The sequence below is a fragment of the Fukomys damarensis genome, unplaced genomic scaffold (genome assembly GCF_012274545.1).
Source record: "Fukomys damarensis isolate Sample0158 unplaced genomic scaffold, DMR_v1.0_HiC HiC_scaffold_28, whole genome shotgun sequence".
Classification (NCBI taxonomy): Eukaryota; Metazoa; Chordata; class Mammalia; order Rodentia; family Bathyergidae; genus Fukomys; species Fukomys damarensis.
The window spans coordinates 23,607,894-23,626,405 of NW_022900940.1; the positions used below are offsets into that span (position 1 = coordinate 23,607,894).

General features: G+C 41.1%; 1 protein-coding gene across 1 annotated transcript in view; it reads right to left on the reverse strand.

Annotated features, from left to right (window-relative positions):
• Tgfbr2 (transforming growth factor beta receptor 2) overlaps positions 1-18,512 on the reverse strand; it is a 62,683-nt gene that overhangs the window by 9,394 nt on the left and 34,777 nt on the right. The window contains exons 4-5 of the mRNA XM_019209635.1: positions 8,693-9,492; positions 6,942-7,083 (exon numbers count right to left, since the gene is read on the reverse strand). Of these exons, the coding sequence (XP_019065180.1) occupies positions 6,942-7,083; positions 8,693-9,492 (942 nt within the window). The remainder of the gene's footprint in view (positions 1-6,941; positions 7,084-8,692; positions 9,493-18,512) is intronic.

Below are 18,512 nucleotides of genomic sequence, written 5' to 3' on the forward strand. Positions count from 1 at the left end.
CTACTTATCCTCAAATACTTTTTCCAGGGCCTGAGCACTTAACCCTAGCCAGATTTCTACACAACAGTATTATTTAATCAAAACCAAGTCCTGGGCCGGGGATTTATCTCAGTGGTTCCGCCACCTGCCTTGCCAGCTCACGGACCCAAGTTCGATCCTTGATACCAAAAACCAAAAAAACCCAAGTCCCTGTCCCACTTGGGACTCTCAGACTGCTTCCCCAGCCAGGATTATAAAGGCAACACCTCATCGTTTCTTGGAGTGCTGTAGGCAACATCTTTCCTGAGAAATCTGTTTCACCCCTTGAGGATTTTCTCTTCCTTCCACCTCCTTCCATAGTTCCCAGTTTTTCTCTGCAGTCTTCACAGTGGAAGCCACAGATGCCAACACCTTGCAGTTTCTTTTCATTTCTTTCGGGAAATTTCTCAGCTTATCTTATGAGAAACCGAGCTTGCCTCTCTCTTCCCAGTTCTGTACCTTAAAGGGGAGGCCTCGGGACAATAGTGGTAGTCCTCTGAGCAGTGGCATCTGGGACACAACTATTGCTTTGACTTCAGCTCTAACTTAGCAGGGCAGCCAAGCTGTTGACAGTTTTCTCCAAAGCAGTGTCCCTGAGTTTTTAAATGTTTGCTTTCCAAAAGGCACTCACTCAAAATCCAAGCACATGAGGTGTTTCGATCTTGGTCTGTCCTCAGTCATCTTTCTGATTTTCCTTCCTTTCTCCTTTCTTCCCTCTTTCCTTTCCTTTTTTTAGGCTCACTTGCCCTTTTTGTCCTTCTCATAAGCTGGCGGCAATGTGGCAATACACTAAGGAGCTTTCTTGGAGCTGTGCTACTCTTTAAATACTTTCATTCAATGGTCTAAATGGCCTGGGATTTGGAGGAGGGTTCGCTTGTGGGTGGTTTGCTTGTGGGCCAGGTCTGGCTGGGGATGACATGAATGTTGTGCCTGCTGCATTCACAAAAGAGAACCGTGGATGGCCTCTTTCATTCACCTCCCACACACCAAATAACACTTGCAGGGATGCCAAACACACTGAACATGCCGCTCAGGGATTCTTTGTAAAGGAAAGCCAGTCTTTGGTCTGCCCTTGGGGAACAGCAGCCTCCTGCTTTTCTCCTTTATACAACAGAGCACACCCCTCACCTCTTCCGTCTTTCTTTGCTCTAAAACAACCCCGAAGCCTTGTTTCCTGGGCTTGTCTTTCAGATGATGAAGTGTCTGAAATAATGCCTTGCCTTCCATCATCTGTCCCCTAATTTTCTTTCGAACATTATCACATTCAGCCATGTCACTTCTGGACCACCTTTCCTGCCTTTCTGGAGCGTCACCTCCTCACTGCACTCCCTATGCCTTGAGGAAAAACTATTTATAAAACGCTGCATCTTTAGCATTTTGTGTTGTTTTCTTTCTGTTTGAGTCAGGGTCTTGCCATGTAGTTCAGGCTGGCCTCGAACTCATGGCACTTCTGCTGCCTCAGGCTCCCGAGTGCCAGGATTACAAGCGTGCGCCACCACGGCTGGCTCGGCAGCATTCTGAATAGTGTCTGAGACGTGAACACTCAGTAAATATTTCTTGAGTGAATGAATGAATGAATGAATGAATGAATACATCTTTGGAGGAATAAGGATAAGGAAGTCATCTCAAATTTTGAAGAAGCACTGATGGTACAACACATACAGAGATGATGAATTACTTAGGTACTTTGTTAGTGAAGATTCACCCAGAGAAGACAGGAAGATGGATCGGTGCAGAGTGGAGACTATTCGAAGTGAGGCCTTTACTAAATGAGTCTCAAATGTCTAACTGTCTCACCCACTCCTTCTAGCAAGGCTTCATGTCAGTGGCCGGGATTCACAGAGTAACTCTGACTGTAATAATGGTACTTGTAGCTTCTGTTTATCCAGCATGTATTTCTTCAGTCACATCAGGAAGATGAAGGCCTCGGGTGTAATGATGGGGGTGATAGGAATGTTTTGCCTGCTTTGATTCTTGCCTACAACTGCCCTACCTTCTGAAACCTCCGTCTTCCTATTTGTGAAAGGATCCACTAACAAAAAAGACTTCGGAGCATGCTGGGCAGATCAAATGAGCTGATAAGTGAAGCAAGTGCTTAAATAATGATAGCTGCTCCTCCTTTGTAGCTTTCTCCATTGGACCAAACCTACTTCCACCGGGAAGACTTTTGCTTTTGATTATGTTCTTAACTTATTACAACCTATCTTTTGAGCTTCCTCGTTGAATTTCATACTAAACAGAGCCGCAGCCAGTGGTTCCAAAGAGACAGTTGTCACTGCCTGCACTGTCTCCCTAATGAGAGGCAGGCCTCTCCGGTGCAGCGCTGCACCTCCCTCACGTCCCCTCTGGGGTGCCCTGTGTAGTGGACAGGGTGGCTGAGAAAGATGTTGCTCAAGAGAACACCCCTGGTATCCCTCTTCCGTCCAGAGGTGACCTACCCTAGAGGCCTGACCCTAGCATCACACTCCTCTTAGCTGATCTGGGCATTCGGTCCTCTGCTTCCACTGCCTTCCCTTTCGGCGGCTGCTGTTGCGATGGAACAGCACCTGGCTGTTGAGAAGTTTGCTTTAGTAAGGCGGTCCCAGAAAACAGCTTGAGCCAGAGCCAACAGTGGTCCTCAGAGGTATTCACAATGTGAAAAACAGAATGAGGACACAGGTGGAGATGAGCCTGGAGGCAGGCAAGGCCTGGCCCTCAACATCTACGTGAAGAGTCGGACTCAAGCCTAAGCACAGAATGGGGTCACGTAAAGGCAGGCGAGGCAGGTTTCACATCCGCCTGCGCCATCATCCACTCTCTTACTGCTTCGTGTTCTACTTCATTCAGGGACAAGGACATAATGTTAGTTGATCTCTGTTGTGCAGTAAAATACTGATGGCCAAGTCAGTGTGCAAAGGAAGCATATTCCATGTTCCTTTCTTGCTTTTTCTGTCTTTGAATGAGAGAGGCAGTGAGGCATCACCATGGTGCACACCTGTAATCGCAGCAGGAAGGGGGCTGAGGCAGAGGACTGGCACCAGCTGGGCCAGTCCGAGCCACACAGAGAGTTCAAGGCCAGCCTGAACTACACAGCAAGACCCTGTGTCAACAACAACAAAAAAGAAATGAAAGAACCCATGAAAAGTAGTAAAACATATATTACCAGTTACAGGAATGAAATAGAAGCTGAAAAGAACTGTTTATATCTCTTCCCTCTTATCTTACAAATAGAGAATTATTTCTGTTTTCTTCCTAAGGAGAGAAACATACCTGCATATGTAGGTTTTCAAAAGGCAAAGGGGAAAATCAAATTCTGTTTCAGTAGACTATAGGTTTCTTGAGGTCAAAACTTGTCTTTCTGTCCGGGATTCTACAGAAGCTTGAAGAAAGACAAGACAAGATGCCGTCCTTGGAGGGAACACATCTGTATTCAGCATTCATAAGCTTTCCAGGGGACTCATTTGATAGAAAAGTCTCTGAAGTTAGGACTAAGTTAAAAATCTGCCTGTAAGGTTTTGAAGATATATCAAAAATAGGAAGAGAGAGAGACAGAGAGAGAGAGAGAGAGAGAGAGAGAGAGAGAGAGAGACACAACTAAGCACTGTCTGTGAGTTCACACACTTAGTATTGTGTCAGGCCAGAAGTCAGGAGGATAAATAGCCTCGGTTTTTGTAAGACAGACAACTAAGCACTGTCTGTAAGTTCACACACTTAGTATTGTGTCAGGCCAGAAGTCAGGAGGATAAATAGCCTCGGTTTTTGTACTCTGAGCGGAGATGGTAGAAACAGAACTTTGGGCTTCAGATCAATCAAAATGAGAGTAGAGATGGCCTCTTTCCTGTTCCCCAAAAGCCATCTGTTCTTTTCCTAAAGGTTAGAAAAGTTTTTTCCAGACTAGCTGAACAAACCAGCTCTGGTTCTTTCCTTAGGAAAACTTGTTTATGCTGTATCCCTTTTTAGTACTTGTAAAATTGGTGAACTTGCTTCTTCCCTATTAGCCTAAATTCTTCCACACTCAGCAAATATCAACAGGAAAAGGCTTTAGTTACTGATAACAATGAATGCAGGAGCTCAGACAGAGCCTTAATAAGCTGGCGGCACTGACAGAGGGAAAGACAGAGACACAATCTCCAGCTCATGTTTATAGAATAACAGGTTTGAAAGCACAGAAATGCTGAAATCTAGGTAAATTTATTCTGACAGTGACAATAGCACCATCTCTGACATAACTCCTATCAGTCTAAAGATTCATTTTGGAACTGTCAAAGCTTTCAAGCAGAAAATTATTCTCAGTGGCTGAAACTTGGTTAAACAAATTTCACGGCACAAGGAAAAATGAAGTTACTTTTGAAAGTGTCTTAGCGGAAGAATCTCAAGCAGGAAACCAGAACTATCACTGTTAGCCAGATAGGGAAGGTCATTTCCAAGCTGGTGCCCAGGAAAATAGCTGAGAGGTCAGCAGCTTGAAGGGATAGAACATGTGACCTGGACCCACCATGGGAGGTCACCTAAACATGTCCAGGAAGAGATAAAGAATTAAAGCCAGCAGTGGTGCCAATCGAATCTCTCTTGGGCAAATGGTGGATGGTTTGGCCCAGTAGTCAAAGCCATGGCAATTTGAGCAACAAAATAATGACAATACTGGACACAAACACAATAAAATAAACATGCACGAGTCCAAGGTGATATAAATGCATAATTAATGGAGAAATAACAAGTGATGATGAAAGAAAAGATGGCTCTTACTTAGAATAGCTGTCAATAAATAAAGGAATAAGAACAAGAGAAAATCTCCGTCAGACAAACATGACAGTGATAATTGTTATAAACAAGAATTACTGATGGAGCTTCAAACTAGTGGGTAAAACAATGAAAAGAAAAAATTAAGTTGCCGTTGCTAGGTATTTAATACCCTTAGAAAAAGGTCAGTGTCTTTTCCCATAAGATATATATTAACTATAAATCGAAGAAAAGTATATTTGGAGGGGAGCAGGCTGGCTGACACAACCTTAACCAAGTGGTCATATTTCACCGTCCGACACCAATAACCTCATGCACCTCAATGTGACACACTGGGAGGGGAACAGATCATATCTGTGTCAGTGTTACCCCAAATACAGAATCACAATCGAATCATGAGAAGCTTCAGGGAAATCCAGGGAGACAGTCTGTAAAGTGATTGATCTAAACTCTTCACAAGAGTCAAGGTCATGAAACAAGATAGGGTGAGGTAAAGGAGACAACAGAGGAAGGCATGTTTTATCAGTGTGTATCCTGTTCCAGAAAAGGACATTACTGGGGATTTGGAAGTTCAAATAAGGTTTATAATTAATTAAGAGCCCAACACTAGTGTTAATTTCCCGTTATTGATAGCTGTAGACTATAATTTAGATTAGATGTCAACACTAGAGAGTATAAACACTAGTTTAAGGGAAGATAAGAACTCTGTACTATATATACAACTAATCTGTAAAATTATTAAACAACAAAAAGTTAAAGGTAAAATTAAGCTTAAGTTGATTTCATTTGGCAGCCAGCCAGGGCCAGGCTGATGTGGACACATTTCTCGGGGAAGACCTAAAACCTTGATAGCAATCAGTGAGAGAAGAGTCAGGAAAGGACATAGCAACGTGGGCTTTTGCCTTTCTCACCACTTGCTTGATCGGGGTAGAACATTCCCTACAGCAGTAGCCTCCCTACCCAGTTTACCCTATGTGTTGCCCAACCTTTCTTATATTCTCCTGGTGAAGAGTAGTGGTGGCCTCTGACAGGAGACAGGACTCAGTATGCAACCTGCATGGGAGAGATGGAGAGGGGATCTGCAGATGCTGTGGAGTGTGCTCAAAACAGTAAAGTAGGCAAGCTTGGGGAGAAAAGACCCAGCCAGCAGCCCGTGTGAAATTTATAGAGGGCAAGCAGGAAAAATGTGGGTCTCCTAATAAGTGTGGGTCTTCAATAACCTTCAATTTCTCAATAGCATCTCTTCTCTAGATTTTTCAAAACCAAACTAATATATCAAGCTGTTCTACTCATTTTACCCCACAAAAATATCACATGTACAAAAATAAAGTTGCAGTCAGATCCTTTTTCCAGACCTTGTAATTTGAAAAAATCTTACAATACAAAAATAAACTAAAGCCAGATGCTTATTTGAATGTTACCAATTTGAGAAATAAAACAATTATTAGAGTATATTATTAGAGTTCATTTCTTGCTAGACATTAAAATATTTGTAGATAGATGCACCAAAGAAAAGTAATTACAAAAAGACTTACGAAAGGAGATACCAAGCTTTATGTTCCAAACATGATTTTAAAAAACCAGGCTATTTAATCATAGTATGCATCCATTTTCCTATGAATACATACATATTGAGGATATACTCCCAAGTGAAAAAAATAAGTCACGTGTAAATACCAAATAGTTTCTCTGGTGTGAAAATCTATAATAGTACATAAGATCCTAATGAGATAACTGACAGTGTGAAATAGGAAGAAAAGGGCTAAAGATGTAGGGAAATTGGGAAGGGTAGGGGAAAGGGAATAAGGGAAAAGAAAAAAATAGGAGAAAATGAAAAAATGGAAATAAAGTGTTTGTAAATGGGGAGGGGAGGAGGGGGTGAAGGGAGGGCAGGGACAAGGGGAAAAAATGAGAACCAAGACTTGTCATGTAAAGGTACAAGATCCCAACAATGAATGTAACTGTACTGTATACCTAAAATGTACCAATAAACTCAATGAGGGGGGAAAAAAAAGAAAAGGTAAAAAAAAAAAAAAAAAAACCACATAAAACAAAAAACCAGGGTATTTAGCATGATCTGAATGAGTTCTGCAGTGCCTGTACAGCACAGCCTTCACTCTCACTGTAGAGGTAAGTGCTTTGTGGTTCACTCCACCATTGTGAGGGGGGGTCCCACCACCGTCCCGTGCTGGGTCCGTACCTACCTCCCACAGCATTACAGCGAGATGTCATTTCCCAGAGCACCAAAGCCATAGAGTAGACATCGGTCTGCTTGAAGGACTCAACATTCTCCAAGTTCATCCTGGATTCCAGGACTTCTGGGGCCATGTATCTTGCAGTTCCCACCTAAAATAAAAATAGAGTTTGAGGCCTATCATGCAATTTCAGGCCCCTTTGAGAACAGGTGCTCTTTTAAAAGCTCATAGTACTGTTTTAAGGAATGAGAAGTGCACAGAGAGACACAGCATCGGTGGTGATTTTTTAAAAATAGATGTTCTCTCCCTGAAAAGCCTTTAAAGACAAAGAAAGCACGCCACAATAAGAAGTGCCAAAGCCCAGAGATGCCTTATCAGACTCACGATGGATGGGATCACACCATTCAGTAACATCCTTACCTATAACCTAAGAGACAATATCTGTGACATTTTAGATGTTTATTTTTGCTTTTTGCAAATTAAACATTTTTTCACGCTTCAAATGCCCGGGCTTACAATGAAAATAATCACCATCAGTTTTGACAGTGGAGGACTGCTTTAATCTTCGTTTACCACATGGTACACTCCACTGTGTCAAGGGTGTACTATAATTTCATAGATCTCCACAAAATCAAAGTCATGTGAAAGTATTTTCACAGTTAAAGACCAATATGGAATCGCGTTATAATTTTCATGGGTGTGCCACAGAGTTGTATTTTGACTTTTAGGCCTGTGCTAATCTCTATGACTGAGAATGCAAACGAGACCTGTAGGAAAGAAGAAGAAATATTTCTAGGAGAAACATTTCATATTCATGTGTTTGAAATGCAGTCTGTACTACCTAAAGAAACGACAGTAACTGTCTGACCTTCCCAAGGACCTACAGAAGGTCAAGTAATTTGTTATCATTCCCATGAACATTTCTTACTGGCATACAGCAGAAGAAATTTTTCTTTTTAACAGGTCACTGCATGACTCGTTAGTCTGGCACATTAGTTCGTGTTTCACATGTTTATCTCAACACTCGTCGGTGGCCACAGGTACAGAAGCCTGGTTGAGCGGTAATAACTGTCCCAGAAGCACATGCTGCAACCTAGCCAGAGGAAATAACGGCGCTTATGATGAACCTCACAGTGTGAAAACACAGGGCTCCTCATTTAGAAAGGACACCTTGAGAATTTTTACCATTTTTCTAATAACACCTTCACCAAAAAGGTTTCCACTTTAACCTGTGAGGCTGTTTCAAAAATGGAGCTGCTCATTTGCTCAACAAACACTTATTTGAACACTTTCACTGTTCAAGGCATTGTGTTAGGTGTCTTGAGGGACCACGTGCCACATGGAGGTGGATTTGGACATTAAGGAAACTGCCTTCTGGAATCTAGAAATCGATGTGACTACCAGTGGTATAGGGCTGAAAGGACTAAGAAAGAGAGGGAAAAAATAGAGATAAAATGGTAACAGCACTTGAAGCAAAGATAAATCATTTGCAAATAGAAATGAGGACTGACTCTTGGAGGAAAATATTTGTCCTGAGTTGGGAAGGCTTTGAAGATGGGGATAGAAATGCTGTCCATTAGCAAAGGTACCCAGGCAAGAGACAGTGAGCAGGCCCATGAGTAGGCACCTGACTTCGGCTGGATTCCCTAGCCAAGTATCCAGAGTGTAGAACTACTTGAGACAAGAGGCATGCAGTATGGATCCAGAGGTAGGGTGTTGTCAGCTACAGGCAGAAGGATCTAGCGGCAGCTCTCACTTACCTGTCCACTGTTAGCCAGGTCATCCACAGACAGAGTAGGGTCCAGACGCAGGGAAAGCCCAAAGTCACACAGGCAGCAGGTCAGGTCATTCTTCACGAGGATGTTGGAGCTCTTGAGATCTCTGTGCACGATGGGCATTTTAGGTCTCCCACATGGCGTGTGGTCACTATGGAGGTGGGCAATGCCCTGGGCAAGGGAGCTGCCCAGCTTGCGCAGGTCCTCCCAGCTTATGACATGCCGGGTGAGGTACTCCTGAAGGTTGCCCTTCGCGTGGAAGGCAGTGATCAGCCAATACTGTTTCCCCAACTCTGTCTTCCGCTCCTCAGCTGTGAGGAATTGGAGGATATTCTCATGCTTCAGGTTGATGTCTGAGAAGATGTCTTTCTCTGTTTTCCAAGAGGCGTACTCCTCATAGGGGAAGATCTTGACTGCCACGGTCTCAAACTGCTCTGAGGTGTTCTGCTTCAGTTTGGCCTTGTAAACCTCGGCGAAGCGGCCTTTGCCCACCAGTGTGTCCAGCTCGATGGGCAGGAGCTCCGTGTTGTGGTTGATGTTATTGGCACATGTGGAGCTGATGTCAGAGCGGTCGTCTTCCAGAATGATGGCACAGTGTTCACTGAACTCCATGAGCTTTCTTGGCTTGCTGCTCTCCCAGGATGGGTTCAGCTTCTGCTGCCGGTGAACGCGGTAGCAGTAGAAGATAATGATGACAGCTATGGCGATTCCCAGAGGTGGCAGAAGACTGACACCCGTCACTTGGAATATGACTAACCACAAGTCAGGACTGCTGGCCGCATATTCTGATGTGAAAGCAAAACAAAAGAGAGATGGAGTTACGTCAGGAGGCGCCTATTGTCAAGAGGCGAATCCATGCCTCAGGTCTCCATCCGTGTTAGCATCTGTTTAGTTTATGGGGATGCTATATTATGAGTATTCTCCAGGCCACAGTTGCTAGTAGATACCTGTTCATTCTTTGCCATCTCTGGCCATCCAACGCCTCCTGTCCTTCCCCAAATTGCAGCTTAAATGTTACTCCCTAAGGGAAAACTAGGAAAAATTGGTGAAATATCATTTTTATATTTGTATTTATTTTTATAGTGGCACTGACCTCACAGTGGATTTGTATCTGTCATTCCCTACTCTCCCCAGCCCCAGCAGACAGAGTGCCCTATGCTGGCCGGGACTCCTTCCCTGAGGTAAACAGCATTTAGCACACAGCAGGTCCTCATGTTGTTGAATCAATACAAAACATTTACTGAATGTTAACTAAGGTCAAGGCATTGCAGTGGCACAGGCAATATAGATAGGATGATACCATGCCAGCCTTCAAAAACCTAGCATAGGTGGGGTCATCTAACAATGTAGACACTGTCACAGTTCTGTCATATAGTCTTTGCTCTTTCCCAAGCTCCAACTTTGTCCCGCTCTGATCAGCATGTGGGCTGCCCAGACTCATCAAATCTTGGCTGTTAGAGGAATTTATGGAAAGTGTCTCTTTGAAAGTCTGTTCCTCATGTCCACCCAATACTTCTCTTTTCACTGCGCATGCGCTCTGTCATTTCAGAAAGCAGAAATGATTAATAGTAACACTGGAAGCACTACTGCAAAGATAAGAGGAGTTAAAATGGAAACGTAACCAGTTTTCTGACTTGGACTACCGAAGGAGGACCCTATGCATTAAGGAAGAAGAGTGCTTAGCTTCAGATATATAACCACAATGTCCTATTTATCAAACTTTGGTTCATTTGCCAGCTGTGGTTGGCTCTGCTTTGTTTTCCTCTTAAGAAAAGAAACATGGATAAAACCATGTCGTCAGCAGGAGTCAAGGATGGCAGTAACAGTTCAATGAAAGCATATGATTGGTGCTTCCATTAGGCAAAAGCGTGAGAATTCTATTGCTTTGTGTGTCGTTTGCCCTTGAAGTTACTCACTGATGAGCAGACCTCATGCTCAGATGCCACATCCATCTATTAATATATTACTGCTGAGTGTCTGCCATGGCCATGACACTGCCTTCAAAGAGTATCCAGTAGGGGAATGAAGGGATGTATACAAATGTTAACCAATACATAGCATTCTGAAATGGAAGCTGAATGTGTGCTGTGATCGATGTGTTGGTGGAATGTGAATAAAAGATTAGAGAAACATGCAAAGCACAAAGGCAATGACTGCCTTTCAGTTGGTCTCTGATGGACTGGATAAGTCAATGACGGGCAGAAACAGTGTCCTGTTCAGGAGAAAGAATATATTCTCTCTCTGAGGAGCACTCCCACAATGATTCTGTACAGGGAAATACACAAGAGAAAAAGGCTGGGTGGGTGGTATGGAACTAGACTTCACATCATAGAACAGATTTGTAATTCAGTTAATAGTTTTCACCTACAGTAAGTGTCTAAGGAAAAAAGTGATGAGAACACAGCTCAACAGTCCAGGAGCAAAGGCGACATCCATAATCTCTCTAAAGGGAACTGATTATCTAAATGGCGTTTGTTATCATCACTTAATGAAACGCAGAAATGAAGCTAATACGTGCCAGTTGTGAATGTGTAGGTGTAATACAATTGGCCACACAACTGATTCAGTAATTGTTCTTAAGGTAATTCTAAATGGAAGTGCCACCTCCTCATTCTAAGATCTTAAGTCTATTTAATAGAGCTAAAAACTAATTTGAGCAGGAGGATGGGAATACAAAAAGCTATCATTTTAGGGAGAGGCATATTAATGCACTTAAAATGGGAAAAGGTATATAATTTGGTGGTTGAAACATGAAAACATAAATTCTTATTCTGGGGAGCATAGATGGAGACAAAGGACAGAAAGGACCAGGGATAGAAGAGGCAGTGCAAGTAGTGGTGGGCCAAAGTAACTGTAGAAAGGAGCTAAATATGAAAGGAAAAAACAAACAGTGGACTGTCCCCGTTGTCCCAAAAAATATGAGCTGGGGAGGCAAAATTAAAGAGACAAATGAGATAATATTCAACTGCAACAGCACACTGCTGCATTAATTCTCTGAAATGGAACTCCGTCTCTATTATCTGAATCATCTTGTGGATGGATTTGCTTAACGTACACACTTGCTTCAATTCTTCATGACTGTAACTATATAAAATGTTTAATTAGTTTCATTACCTGACTGATCCATTTTCTTGGGATAAAGTAAACTCTACACGAGCAATGGCCAAGTCTATTCTGATTGCCAGGATGTGTTCTGCACCCAGTACAGGGCCCTACATAGGATTCAATGAAAGTTTTTTGCATAAATTGGATGAATGGTTACTTGTGTGGGGTGGAATTCCTCAAATTTCTTATGTTCTAAGTCAGAGTTTGGCAAACTATTGCCCAAGGGGCCATGGCCAGTTTTTGTACATTCCTGTGACATAGATCTCCTTTACTTCATTTAAAAATAGTTTTACACACACACACACACACACACACACACACACAGAGAAGTTTCCGCAACCAAAATCCTATCTGACCTGTAAATCCTAAGACATTTACTATCTTGCCCTCTATAGAAAATGTTTGCTGACTCTTAAGTGTTATTACTGGCAGAATTTGGAGTCTTTACTTTGGTCCAATGTGAAATTATTTTTCATACATAACAAAATATAACTCAAAAATGTAAATATTAACTGCATCATTACTTAGTTGTGTCTCTGATGCATTACAACATTCAAGTAAACTTAAGATATCACTGATAATTTTATTTTAATCATTTCTAGCCACACACACACACACACACACACACACAGACACACACCACACACACATTTCTTGCTAATATCTATTCCTTTCAGGCTAAAGAAAATACAAAAACAGAAAGCCCCTGAAATTTATGTGTGGTATTGACCACAGAAAATTCTAGAAACCCCCAGTTCAATGTTAGAAACCAAAGTTTTACTTTCTTCTCAAATTTCCTGTGATTTCTTTTTGAAAATCTACTCGTCAAAATTTGTAGGGGAAGAATTATTGAACGACATCTGTCAATGTTGAAACTTGAAAGAGATGGTAAAATACACTAATAGCAAACCAGTCTGGAAGGAAGCCTTGGGGTGTGGCTCTTTCTGAGCAGCAGACACCCACACCCTCTCAAGAGAATTAACCCCTGGGTTGGTAGCAGAGAAACTAACCACCATAGGTATAGGCACAAGCTGGCATCTCCTTCACTGAGAAGCCAATGTAAAGTCCTTCTTTTCAACCCGCAATTACAGAGACACTCCCAGACCTCTCAATTCATCCAACTTTTAACTAACCTCTGAATAACATTTTCTAGGATTAATCGCACCTGGCTGAGAGCTGAGTGTTTTATACAATATTTATAATTAACTGGCAGAAATACAACGTGAAGTAGAAACTACTATTATTATATAGCCCAGTTTACAGCTAGGGAAGCTAAAGTTCAAACAGTTTAAGTGATTTCCCAAGATCATCCACACAGGTAATAACAAAGCTGATGCCTGCAACAAGCTCTGATTGGATACAGCTCTGAATCTCATGTCATAATCTATAAACTTCACATTAGTGAAAGCCGATTAAGAATGACTTTATATAACCTCTCAGTTTGATTAAGCGGTTTTCTTTCTAGGAGGCTGAACTAAGTGCTTTCATAGCCATCTGCTCAGTGACATTGGCAATTCTTAGATAATGCGTGTAAAGCGGGCATCTGCTAGATGTGCAGACTATTCTCCTTGGTTCTCAACTAGAATCAAAGTGTCCTTGCAAATATGTGTCTTCTCCCTACCTGGGCAAGAAAGGTCTTATGGGAGAGAACTCGAAAATCTTTTTCTCCCTTCAGGGTTTACCCTAGGCTCTAGCACATAGGAGTCTGGAGACAATATTGTTGAACTACTGGAAGCTTCTGTGAATAGTTTATTATAAGAAAACATCAAGGTAAGTATAGGTCTGGATCAACTTTCTCTATGGTTCATAAAAAGTGAGGTTATACACTACAAAAATCAGAAATTCTCAGCATGAGCTCCATTTATAAAATCAATTTTGTGAATTTAATAGCAAAAATTACACCTCTCATTTCCTCCAGCCTTTGACTAAACCTCTGAATAACGTTTCCTAGGATGAGTTGTACCTATGACTTTGTCCCCAGTTGAAATCATAAATATTTTCACTCCATCTTGTTTGATATGGACGTCTTACACTCATCACTCAGACATTTTATCTTTTCAGATGTGCTGTAAACCTCCTCAAAGCATTACTATATAAACATATAACTGTATCACAGATTCCTTTTTAAAAATGTTTGATCATGTCATTTCAATATAACTGTTTTCCTCCCCAAATACTGAGAATTACACTTTATTCATTTGGAAACTTCATTCTGAGAAGGGGCCTACATAGGCAGCATCAGATTTCAAGAAGTCCGTGGTGATTACATTTAAAAAAGCAAAGCTCTCTGGGCAAAACTAAGGCATTGGAGTTCTGGTGTCTCTGCCAGGATTTCCCGGAGCAAAGATCTTGAGATTCATCAGCTTTTCTGAGAAGCTGATGGTGCCAAAACAGATCAACCTGGCTTAATGTGGTGTGTGTGTGCCTTAGGAGGATGGCGAATTCTGTCTCCCTGGAATAATAAACACAAGTGGGTTATGTACACGTACCAAGTCCCTGTGAACTAATAAAAATTAAAAAATAATAAAGATAAATAACACTTAATGCACTTTACTAGGCCAGGTACTTAGTAGCTACCATCTCTTTTATTTCCCCCAACAACCCTGTGAGATCCTGCTATTACCCAACAGTTATTCTGTTATTGCCCCCATTTGGCTGAGAAAGATCTTGAGCTGTGGATATATCCACAACATTCTTGTTAGTAAATAAGGATTCTTACGAAGTAAAAGCTCTCCCCCGTAGGTGCTCAATAAATAAATAAATGCTGTCATTTTAATGTTATAATTAGCATAGTGAGTTGAGACAGTGACTTCTTCCTTCCTCTCAGCATATCTCTCTTTAGCACAGTTTTCCTTCTTTGGATCATGGCCAGTTGCATACGGATTCTGTTGCTTTTGGTGAATACGCTGGGATATGAATGTCTTTGTGATTAGAGTGTCACCAATAACTTGACAAGAAACTCTTTAGATGTTTCACGATGTTCATTAGTACATCACTGCAACAAGGTACACAGGACACTATCATCTGTGTCCCCTTCTTTTGCTCAGATAATTAGTATCTTAGTGAATTTTCCTCCAAAACGCCTTTATTCAGAGAAAGTATTGCCAAACTACTTCAACTCTTCACAAAGGAGCTCATTTCTCAAATTCATCTATGCTGATTTTGTTTTTATCAAGATACATTTCACTAACTAATCTCAGGGTTTTTTTTTAACCATGTTTACTTTAACTTAATTTTTTTAAACTAAGTGACATTTAAAATTATAGGGACTTTCAACAGTTATGTCTAGAAACTAGTATCCAATTTGAACATAGCAAAGGATTTAAGAGTCTGGAAGGCAACTATTTTCATCTCTCTCTCTCTCTCTCTCTCTCTCTCTCTCTCTGTGTGTGTGTGTGTACGTGCTCGCACACTCAAGTTAGAAGACAGCTTGTTTACTTTTCACTCCAGAGAATATACCGTGGGATTTCCCCTTGAGATTTTCTGTCAGTTTGTATTTTCTTAATGGCATACTAACATTTATCTTTTGGATACTCAAAACAAAAAGAAACGAAGAGGAATTTAATGTTTGTCTTTCAAAAAATAGGTATTTATAAGACTGACGTTTCCAAATGGTCCCTTTTTCACAATTAAATCCTTTCTCATAACCCAATCGACCATAGACACCTCCCTCTTTTCTTCTCTCCAAAAGTAACTACTATTCCTGTTATAGTTAGAATTTTCTTGAGTTTTTAAAATGAGTTTTTGTCACTCAAGTATGTACCTATAGTTTTGGGTTTCTTGTTTTTGTTTTTACTTTTTTGGTAGTTATGGTACTGAGGACTGATGCTAGGAACTGAGTCCACAGTCTTCATTTTATTTTGAGATGGTGTCTCAGTGAGTGGCCAACACTGGCTTCAAACCTATGATTTCCTATATCAGTCTCCCAAGCAGCTGAGATTACAGGTGTGCACCACCATACCCAACCTATGTGGTTTCTTATACATCCAGAATTTTTTTTTACAGAATTACAAATTTTACTTCAATAAAAACACCACTGGGCCTGGGATTTACTTCAGTGGTTCTGCAGCCTGCCTTGCAAGCACAAGGACCCGAGTTCGATCACTGGTACCAAACATGAAAAAAAAAAAAAAAAAAAAAAAAAAAAAAATCACTAAGATGTCTATAAAAATATTTAATCACAATATAATCAAGTAAGAGCCATCAGACAAATCCATAAAATGCTACTATAAAAATAAATGGCCTGGCCTATTCAAAGTCAATGTCATGAAAATCAAAAAACTGATGTGGTAACATAATCAAATTTAATGTGTGGCCCTTGATTGAATTCTGAATTTAATTAACAATAGGTCCACAGCTCTGAGGAATAGGCATACTGGCTGTGATGTATATATTTATGTATTTATATGGATGTACACATATGTGTTCAATGTGTACAGAAGCACAGAGACTGAGAGAAACCCCAGCCATGACACTATCTATACACTATATGCTCTGCAATTCTAGTATTCACAGATCTTGCCACCATCAACCACATCTTCAAATGTTTTGTTGGCATGGTGCAACATTTTTGGAACATTGTTATGCAGAGGATGGTCCCCAGACCAGCAGCATCAGCATTGCCTGCGATCTTATGGGACTCACAGAAGACTCTCAGCCCCTTCCTAAACTCGCTGAATCGGAATCTGCATCTAAAAGTTTCCTTGGTGTCTCATTTACGCGTTAAAGTTTCAGAAGTACTGTTTTAGCAAAATAATAATAATAAGTTCCTTGGTCCTTTGCCATAGAGATGCTTTCCTCTTGCAAAGAAACTGCTCAGTGGAATTGTTTGCAAAGTGTTGGTGCAAATATATTAGTACTAACCAATAAGAAAATGGTCCTTGAGAATTTTCTAGTTAGTTAACTGGTGGAGGATTAAGGAATGACACCATCCTTTTATACCTTTTGGGAAATTGTTGAAACATTGGGATTAAAAAAACAAAACTTTTTGTTTATATTAAGTGAAATGTGCCCTTTCTATTCTTCTACTTGGTAGTTCTTGTGGTTTTCTTCACAGCAAAGAATAAGAAAATGATTGGAGTCTCTCGCTTCCTCCACCGCTGAGTACAGTTTAAGGCAGCTACCTGATGGTTTGCTTTTTCTGTTGTTCTGGTTTGACTCTTTCAGCTAGAACACTGAATGCAGAGTAATTTCAGCTTACCTCCTTCATACAAGAACTGCTGGCTGTTTCATACATGGACAGAACTGTGCCAGCTTTTCTATCAGTCTTATCTTACTGATCCTAAACCTTTGTGTCTGATTTTACATCTGCCTGTTAAGCTTTAGGATTAACAGCCTGAGACTGGCCCTTTGGGCGACTAAGACCCTGGTTCTGTCTCGGGTTAAGTGATGGGCCCCTTCCACTGGGCTTTCCATCCTTCACATTTTTTTCAGATGCAGATCACTGATGCTTTCATTTGCTATGACTTTGGGAGGGAAAGCAACATTAGTGGAGAGGCTGCGAGAGGCTGGGCTTTGCCCAAGAAATAATGGTATGTCTGTCCTTGCTCAGAGAGAGCCTCAGGTCCAGTATATCTGTTCCTCCTTGCAACAGGACTACATTGTTTCCTTCTTTGTTAGCCTTCTGTCTACTAAACTTGGGATTTGTTAGTATTCCAAACCTGCCCTTATTCTTTAATTCTTCTGGCTGCCTATTTAGGGGTCCCTTATGTGCTCAGGGAACCTGAAAGAAGGGATACATTTCTTAAGTTAACTTAGGACCTTTTCTAATGAGCAGACGATCTCTGCCCCTTTGGAAAGCATATTAATATTTCACACTGTCTATACCTAGCACTGCACCACGCTCTCACTTCTCCTCTGGCTTTCTATGTGAAGCACAGTGTTCTGTAGGTTCTCCCCACCAAAATATTTTCACCTCCTAAAAATATTTTCACTGCCTCCCTAGTCCCTGCTTTGCCCTTCCCAAGGTGGTGGCACAAAACCTAGCTCTCCAACCTTTCAGTCATAGTCTAAGGTTTAAACGTGTTTTCCCTTAGTGTATAATTTAATCAGTTGTAAAAGTGCAGGTGCCTGTTGTCAATGAAGTCCTTGGCCTCGTCTTGAAGTAACTGCTTATACATCGTTGAAAACAAAATAATAGTTGGTTTTGAAGAATTCTGTTACTTCTCAGGAATAGGATAACATAGGTGTTTGGTATTTTCATTTTTCTTCTCCAATCTGTGAAGACTGAATTTTAGCTTCTTCCTGTGGTGATTGCCACTCTCTAAAATGTCACCATTTGTTTTTCAAGTTACATGTTAAAAATCTTTTAAAAATTCACAGAATAAACTGACTTCAGTCTAATGGTTCCCAATGCTGGCTGCATCCTAGAATATCTTGGGGAATGAAAAAAAATTGCGATACCAGATCCTAGACCAATTAAGTCAGAAACTGCAGGAGTAAGACCCAGTTAATGAGTGGTTTTTAAAGCTCCTCAGGTATTTCACTGTACAGGCAAGGCTGGGAATGACTACGTCACTCTGGCATGAGATATAGGTGCTTAGAATAGGATGAGGCCTGGAAAATGGAAGGAATTCTCATGACCAAATTTCATATAATTGTTCTTGACAATGGGACCAATAGAATTCCCTATTGAGGAACAAAAGGTAGGTAGGTCGTGTCTGTGTGTGTGAAAAAAAAATATATATAATGTACACACACA